This window comes from Rutidosis leptorrhynchoides, chromosome 9, assembly GCF_046630445.1.
Source record: "Rutidosis leptorrhynchoides isolate AG116_Rl617_1_P2 chromosome 9, CSIRO_AGI_Rlap_v1, whole genome shotgun sequence".
In the NCBI taxonomy this organism is placed as follows: Eukaryota; Viridiplantae; Streptophyta; class Magnoliopsida; order Asterales; family Asteraceae; genus Rutidosis; species Rutidosis leptorrhynchoides.
In genome coordinates this window covers 6,440,149-6,448,084 of record NC_092341.1, presented here as the reverse complement: position 1 = coordinate 6,448,084, position 7,936 = coordinate 6,440,149, and the positions used below count along the sequence as shown (strand labels likewise).

Below are 7,936 nucleotides of genomic sequence, written 5' to 3'. Positions count from 1 at the left end.
CTTTTGGGCAAATTCCATAAAAAGGTAATATATTATACCAGTTTTCTTATTTTCGGTAATATATTTCATTTCGCTATAAAAAAGGAGTGTATTTTCTAAAGTTAATCAAAAAGAGGGGTGTCGTTAATTTTTGTTAACTTTCTCAGTTAAGTGTCAACTTTGCATAACATGCCAAGTCCTCTATCGACCAACGTTTTCAAATCGTGATTTTGACGCATGTTTTCGACGCACGATTCCTACACGCATTTTCGAGGCGTGGTTTTCGATGTGTGTTTTGAGGCGTGTTTTTCCCATATAAGGTAATTCCCAAAGACATGATCGAAAATGTCAACATTTCGATACGCGTCAAAATCGCGCCTTGAGAACGCACGTCGAAATAGCGAGTTGAAAACGTTCCACGATCGACGCGCATCGAAAACGCTCCTTGAAAAATGCGAGTTGGAAACGCTAGTTGAAAACGCGCCTCGAAAAAGCCAGTCGAAAATGCGTGTCGGAATCACGCGTCGATAACGTGCGTCAAAGAAAACGTTGGTCGATAAAGGACTTGACGTGTAATGCAAAGTTGACACTTAAATGAGAAAGTTAACAAAAGTTAACGACACCCTTCTTTTAGATTAACTTTTGAAAATACACTCCTTTTTTATAGCGAAATGAAATATATTACCGAAAATAAGAAAACTGGTGTAAACGGACATAGTTGGTGACCGCATAAGGAGTCCATTCAACTCGGCCCAATAAGTTAAAAAGAAACAGGCGCTTACTCGCTTAGATCCGGCCCAGCTTCAGTTTATTTTTTACGGAGTAATTATCAGAGAAAATGTATGTAATCAGAGTTTTGCCTTAAACCCTAAACCCTTACCCTAGCTTCAAATTACTTGAAAGAAGCCAGCCAGGAAGAAGAAGTCACACAAAACTCTCCGTTTTCCGTTTTTCTTTCATCACTGCTTTTCTGATACTTGAAGTTCCGAGCCCTAGTTTCAATCAAACACCTTCCATTTGATTGCCGCCTCTGCAATTCAGGTCAGTTTTTGATATTTCATACACTAACGTATATCTGTATCCATCTATCTATTTATTGCAGCGTTGAGTTTAAAAATTGTGAGCTCCAAATGGCAATTGATGGAAGTTTTCGCGTCCAACACGAGCTGGAACGGTTTCTTCTTCGGTGCCCTAAGCTCGCTACCGTTCCTCACTTAAGTAACCTAATTAACAAGGTATTTAGGTTTATTTATTCAGTCTTCGCCAATATCTGTTATTAATTTGGTACTCTGTTTATAATATAATAAGGTTAATTTTCAGGGGAAGAAATTGACAGAGGAAGAGTTGATTGATGGAGTTGCACAGTTACTTTTACATCCTCGTTACACAATTCCATTAGTTGGATGCTTTCGTCCGATCGTACGAAAGATTGTTGATCGAGTTGTGGCTTTGCTTCATATGGTACCTGATTTGACATCCAACTCTAATGATTCGATGCTTGAGTTCGATGGAGGAGGATTATTTGAGGAGACTGCAAGTTCAGACTGTGAAGAAGATACTCGTATTATTAATCTATATGTTAATTGTCACAGAGGTCTGAGACTTCACGAGCTTGTTTGTTTAGCGTTTTCAAGAACGCTTGATTTGGTACCTTATTTATCTGGGTAAGCTTACGTAGATACATTTGTGTGTTGTATTTGTCTATATAAAATGAATTTCTGTTCTTTAAATTTTTACATAATATCCATGTATAGTTTCCCCACTAAATTTACTGAAAAGTTCTTTAATAAAAACCTTCTTTAAATTACATGTTTTGTTTCTGGCTAACCGTGGTTGTTTCAAGCAGGTCTGTGAGGGAATACTTCAAATTTGCGCCATCTCCTTTTAAAAGGTTTATGGAAACCGAGTCTATATCTCAGTCATTTGTGCAGGTACACATGTAAATCTAACTCTGTTTTGTATACTTCAACTTTATATTATCATATTCAGTTCCAACATGGTCAGTTACGAAAATAATATTGATATTCATGGAGAATTACCATTTAATAGATATTGGACTATCTATTATTTGTGCACTTATATGATTTTATTGTGCTTGTGTTTTTATCAGGAAGGAGCGCATATATTAGATGTTGTGCGAGTATCGTATCGTCTACTTTTAGCAGAACCTGAGGTTTTTTCTAGGTTATGGGATTGGTCTTGTTTTTTGGACCTTGTACACGATATCTCTAGTTTCGATGGAGAAAAAACAGAGAATTTGATGGACAATTTGATGGACACGCGATGGTGCATGGTGCAAATACTAACAGTGGTTTTGAAGACAAGTGACAGATTTGTCCGAAAAAATAACACGAGTGACATGTCAACTTCAGACTTTGGATTTGATGAAGAAAAAGCATTTTGGTGTTTATTGCGGTCAGTTCATTATATAACAATGACATTCATTATATAACAATGACAATGTTCTATTTTGATGACGTCATTTGTGTGTTAATTTGGTTCTGTTCTTGGTCCCCATTTTTAGGTGGAAGGAATATATTCAGGACGTGTCTCTTGAAAAGGCTAGTTGGTACCTTGAACCGTTCAGGGAATGCACCTTGGATTCTTCGGAGGAAGACATTTGTGTTGATCAAGGACAAAAATCACAGTTATTGAGCCTTAGGGACATGCCTAAAACTGGAAGGCCTTTTGTTTTGACGTCTGCTGTTAAGAAAAGTTTTGAGATGGTACTGTTGGCAGTGAGTCAGAGGTGGCCTGTTCTTCTCTATGGTCCTGCTGGTTCAGGCAAAACTGCCCTCATTAGCCGGTTAGCCCAGGATCATGGGAGTCGAGGTATGACAAAATATATTTATTACTTGTATCTAACTGATCCCAAATATTAAAGAAAACATTGTTTTACTATTAGTTTGCTCAATATAGTCATATCCATAGAAACAATTAGGTGTATTTGCTTCTTACTGTTGTTCACTTATAGCAAGAAATAAGACTGCTACAATACTTTTTTCTTGGTTTGACATATATGCTTCAAGATCTGCCATTATTTATGTTTAATTTATTTAAATTTCTTATCTTTATTTCTGAGCTTTATGTATTTTCTTTGATTATATGTGATGTTGTTTCTCCAGTTCTATCTATTCACATGGATGAGCAAATTGATGGAAAAACACTAATCGGGAGTTATGTATGTGCTGAACAACCTGGTGAATTTAGGTGGCAGCCTGGGTCCCTCACTCAGGTTAGTTAGTTAAAGTTTTTTTTTTTTTGTTTTGTTATATTTTGTTTCTATTGCCATTAAGTTTATTGAGTTTTGACCCTTGATCATTTTACAGGCTATTCTTCAAGGACTTTGGGTTGTGTTTGAGGACATTGATAAAGCTCCTGCAGATGTACAATCCATCTTGTTACCTTTACTTGAGGGTTCTAGTTCATTCTTAACAGGCCATGGGGAGGTACTTTTTTTATTTTCCAATTACTATTTTTACTTGATCGTTTGTTACAGTAATTATGGAATCGATTCCAAAATCCCTAGTGTGACAACTTACTTATTTTTTCTTCATTTTTACGTGAGAGGAAGAACATTTTAAGTAACTTTATACTGTCTGCAGGCAATAAGGGTCGGTGAAGGCTTTCGGCTTTTTTCTACAGTATCAAGCTCAAGTTTAGACGCATTTACTGTGACAGCAGGTATATGTTGTCTTCTGTTAATATTAGATAATTGATATTCTCAAGAGAAGTTTGGTATATGTTATCGTTATTTTCTGATACACAGCTCGAAACTCCCTTGGTGCACTGTGGAGGAGAGTAATGGTGGGTCCCCCAAGTAGTGATGACTTGTCAAGTATTGTGAAAGCCTGGTACCCGGACTTGGAATCTATTTGTGAGAAACTTATAGGTATACACTAGGTTTATCACTTTAATGAATGGTTCATTCGTTGTGGCATAGAACGGTTATTGATTCTATTATCTTTACCTAATTTACAGAAACGTTTGAAAAATTTAACCAGCCTGCTGGCTTTCAACTTGGATCATCTGTTGCATATTCATCTGTTGGCAGGTTTTCTTTAAGGTACTGATCCTTGATTGTAGATTACTAAAGATTGCAAATTTTTGACCCGTTCCCCCATAGCCCAACCTGCAATTATCCAACTTTATAGATCAGTCTCTCTTGTGATGATCTTTTTATTGAATCTTCTTACTTATATATAATAATTGGCACTGCAGGGATCTTTTGAAGTGGTGCAAGAGAATTGTTGGTTTGGGTTTTCGTTTTGTGGGGGATGATTTGTCTACTTATGTGGCTAGGTGCATTTATCAAGAGGTCTGATATTATTGTGTTGCTTTTTGTTTAAGGCTTTTTATATGTTGATCTATATTTTTCGTTTTCATTGCTGATTAATATGATTGCGTTCTATAGGCTGTTGATGTTTTCGCAACCTCTTCAAGCTCTGTCGACATGCGGTTAAGAATTATGAAAGAGTTGGCAGAGATTTGGGGAATACCGGTTTCATCTGTAAATACGTTATATCCTGTTGATAAACCTGTTGTTCAGGTTAGAAGGTTCTTTATTAAATCAGATATATAGGTTCCAGATAAGCCTGGCAAACGGGTCGGGTTGGGTCGACACCCATATGGGTTTGGGTCAAAACGGGTCATGGGTCGAACAGGTCTCATAATTCAAACGGATCGAACGGGTCGGGTTGAGACCATTTTTCTTGAAAAACTAAAAAGTATTTTTAAATAATTAAAAATTTATTTTTTTAAATATTTTTTTACTTTTTGTAATAAAATTAATTTTTTTTTTAAAATACTACTTTTAAATTTATTATATTTTTTTAACTTGAATTGGGTTGAAAAATGGATTTCAACGGGTCTATATGGACCTTCTAATATATTAATGGACTAAAGATGGTTCCATATTGGACCCTTTCTTTTTGTTTTCTCGAGACCAATGGACCCAATTTTTGGTGTATGGGTCTTGATTGCCAGGTATAGTTCCAGACTTGGTTACTCTTTTTTTAAAATTCTGTATCTGCAGGACCTGAAGTATGATATATGTAATATTGGACGAGTAGCTCTTCAGCGCAAAGGAAAACCTGTGGGTTAACTATTTTAATAGTTCTTTTTTTCTTTTGTAGTTATTTGGTTAATTGTCTAATTATCTTAATGTTTTTTTTAAAGAATTCAATTGCGACCAAGTCATTTGTTGAGATTCGTACCTCACTGCATATCCTTGAAAGAGTTGCTGGATCTGTTAAGTATAATGAGCCTGTTCTTTTGGTTGGTGAAACGGGTACCGGGAAAACAACACTGGTACAAAATTTGGCTGCACGGGTCGGTCAGAAACTTATAGTTCTGGTATGTTCATACTAAAAGCTGGTTACATGTTTATTGTTAGAGTTGGTAAAATGCACAGGTTGGGTGTGTTGGGTTAACTGGTTATGGTGAAAAATAAGGTGTAATTTCTAGTAAATGGGTAATTATTGCCATCTTGTCCAATTTATTGGACTTACTAAATTTCTAATACGTGAATTAAATGGCTGTATCGTGAGATGATGATACAAAAAAGGAAAAAACACTTTGGGTGAATTGTGACCATGGTGACCCATTTTAACCTTATTGTAGTTTAGCTAAGTTTCTATAACTGATCCATACTTGGGCAAATGGGTTGAAGTTGCCAACTCTAGTCTCAGATGATTGATATTATTAGTATGATAATCTAATCCTGTCCCTAAATATAATAATATACTTGTCTAATTTATGATGCAGAATTTGAGCCAGCAAAGTGATATTGCGGACCTGTTGGGAGGTTTTAAACCTATGAATGCACAATTTATATGTTTTCCTCTTTATAAGGAGTTTGAAAATCTCTTTATCAGTACCTTCTCATCAAAGGTAGGTGTTTTTATTTTAAAGGTAGGTGTTTTTATTTTTTTTTCTTTATCTTTAAATTTTGATTAATTATACATTTTTTTTTCATTAATCAAATGCAGGATAATGAGAAATTCCTTGCTGCCATTAGAAAATCTGTCAGCGACAAAAATTGGAATAGGTTATTTACTGGTCTTCTAAAGGGTGCCCAAAAGGTGACTCAAATTGCAATTGAAAAGCCCGGTTCAAAAAGAAAACGCCCTTTAAGTGAAGAATTAATAAAAAAGTGGGACAACTTAAAAAAAAGACTCGAGGCAGCTCATGCGCAGATGATTTCTTCAGATGGAATGGTATTTTCTTTTGTTGAGGGAGTTTTTATAACAGCTTTAAGAAAAGGTCATTGGATATTACTGGATGAGGTTAATTTAGCACCCCCTGAAACTCTTCAAAGAATTTTAGGTGTTCTTGAAGATGAATGTGGGTCCCTTTGTTTAGCTGAAAGAGGAGACATGAATTATATATCAAGAGATCCTAGTTTCAGAATATTTGCATGTATGAATCCAGCTACTGATGCTGGTAAACGAGATCTTCCATTGTCGTTAAGAAGCCGATTTACAGAGTACTTTATGGATGATGTAATGGAAGATGATGATTTAATTCTCTTCATTAATAATCAGTTTAAGGAATTTGATAATTCGGTTAAGGAAATAACTGTTAAAGTGTTGAACTTTTATAAACTTGCAAAGAAGGAATCTGAAGAGAGGTTGCAAGATGGGGCTAATCAAAAACCACAGTACAGTTTAAGGTCTCTTTATCGTGCCCTAGAATATGTGAAAAAGGCGAGAAAAGATTTTGGATTATTGAAAGCTATTTATGATGGGTTTTCGATGTTTTTTCTTACCATGTTAGATGTTCCCAGTGCTAAGTTAATGAAAGATATAATTACAAAACACCTATTGGATGGAAAGGTGGCCCACCATGTCCCGTTTGATAAGTACATTAAGGTTGCAGAGAATTTCAAGTCTAATGATTTTGTAGATAACTATCAGTTAACTGATAGTGTTAAGGGGAAACTTAGTAACTTGGCACGTGCTATATTTATAGGAAGGTATCCTGTTTTGTTACAAGGGCCCACATCTAGTGGGAAGACTAGTCTTGTTCAGTATCTTGCTGCGATAACTGGACACGAGTTTGTACGGATTAATAATCACGAACACACAGATCTTCAAGAATATTTGGGTTCTTATGTAACTGATGCAAATGGAAAGTTAGTTTTTCAAGAAGGGGTGTTAGTTAAGGCGGTTAGGAATGGGTATTGGATTGTTTTAGATGAGCTTAATTTGGCTCCATCTGATGTTCTAGAAGCGTTGAATAGGTTGTTAGATGATAACCGTGAACTTTATGTACCCGAGTTATGTGAAACGATCCGTGCAGATCCAAAATTTATGCTGTTTGCTACTCAAAACCCACCGACGTTTTACGGTGGGCGAAAGATGCTTTCGAGGGCGTTTCGGAATCGGTTTGTTGAGATCCATGTGGACGAAATACCTCAAAATGAACTAGTTACGATTTTGGAGAAACGTTGTAAAATTGCACCTACGTATGCGAAGAAAATGATTGATGTCATGAAAGATTTGCAAGTACATAGGCAGAGTAGTAAAGTGTTTGCTGGAAAACACGGGTTTATTACACCTCGTGATTTGTTTCGGTGGGCTGATAGGTATAGGATGTTTGGGAAATCGTATGAAGATTTGGGACGTGATGGATATTATTTGTTAGCTGAAAGGTTGCGTGATGATAAAGAGAAGAAAATAGTTCAAGAAGTTTTGGAGAAACATTTGCGAATTAAACTTTCTAGTAGTCTTATGTATAAGGAGGTAATGTGCTAGATTTAGATTCTTGTGATGAGTGGGCGAAATCTTTTAAAAACGTCCACATTCAGCGTAAAAATTTTTCTTCCATTCTTCCATGAAAATAGAACCTTTTGGGTCATGGGCTTTTGGGTTGGGGCAAAATGTGGAGCCTTTTGGGCAAAATACAACCTTTTGGGCAAATACAACCTTTGGGGTCATGGGCAAATTATGGAGGC

The 7,936-nt window shown here is 36.0% G+C and overlaps 1 protein-coding gene across 2 annotated transcripts in view; it reads left to right on the top strand.

Moving 5' to 3' along the window:
• The first annotated feature begins 947 nt into the window (after positions 1-947).
• The window catches only part of LOC139867717 (midasin), a 28,275-nt gene continuing 21,286 nt past the window's right edge, over positions 948-7,936 (top strand). For both annotated transcript variants that reach the window (XM_071856080.1, XM_071856079.1), the window contains exons 1-16: positions 948-1,214; positions 1,300-1,643; positions 1,826-1,910; positions 2,090-2,394; positions 2,504-2,811; positions 3,105-3,214; positions 3,309-3,428; positions 3,585-3,663; positions 3,749-3,871; positions 3,961-4,045; positions 4,201-4,297; positions 4,394-4,528; positions 5,015-5,074; positions 5,158-5,334; positions 5,746-5,871; positions 5,970-7,724. In XM_071856080.1, the coding sequence (XP_071712181.1) occupies positions 1,110-1,214; positions 1,300-1,643; positions 1,826-1,910; positions 2,090-2,394; positions 2,504-2,811; positions 3,105-3,214; positions 3,309-3,428; positions 3,585-3,663; positions 3,749-3,871; positions 3,961-4,045; positions 4,201-4,297; positions 4,394-4,528; positions 5,015-5,074; positions 5,158-5,334; positions 5,746-5,871; positions 5,970-7,724 (4,014 nt within the window). In that variant the 5' untranslated portion in view covers positions 948-1,109. The remainder of the gene's footprint in view (positions 1,215-1,299; positions 1,644-1,825; positions 1,911-2,089; positions 2,395-2,503; positions 2,812-3,104; positions 3,215-3,308; positions 3,429-3,584; positions 3,664-3,748; positions 3,872-3,960; positions 4,046-4,200; positions 4,298-4,393; positions 4,529-5,014; positions 5,075-5,157; positions 5,335-5,745; positions 5,872-5,969; positions 7,725-7,936) is intronic.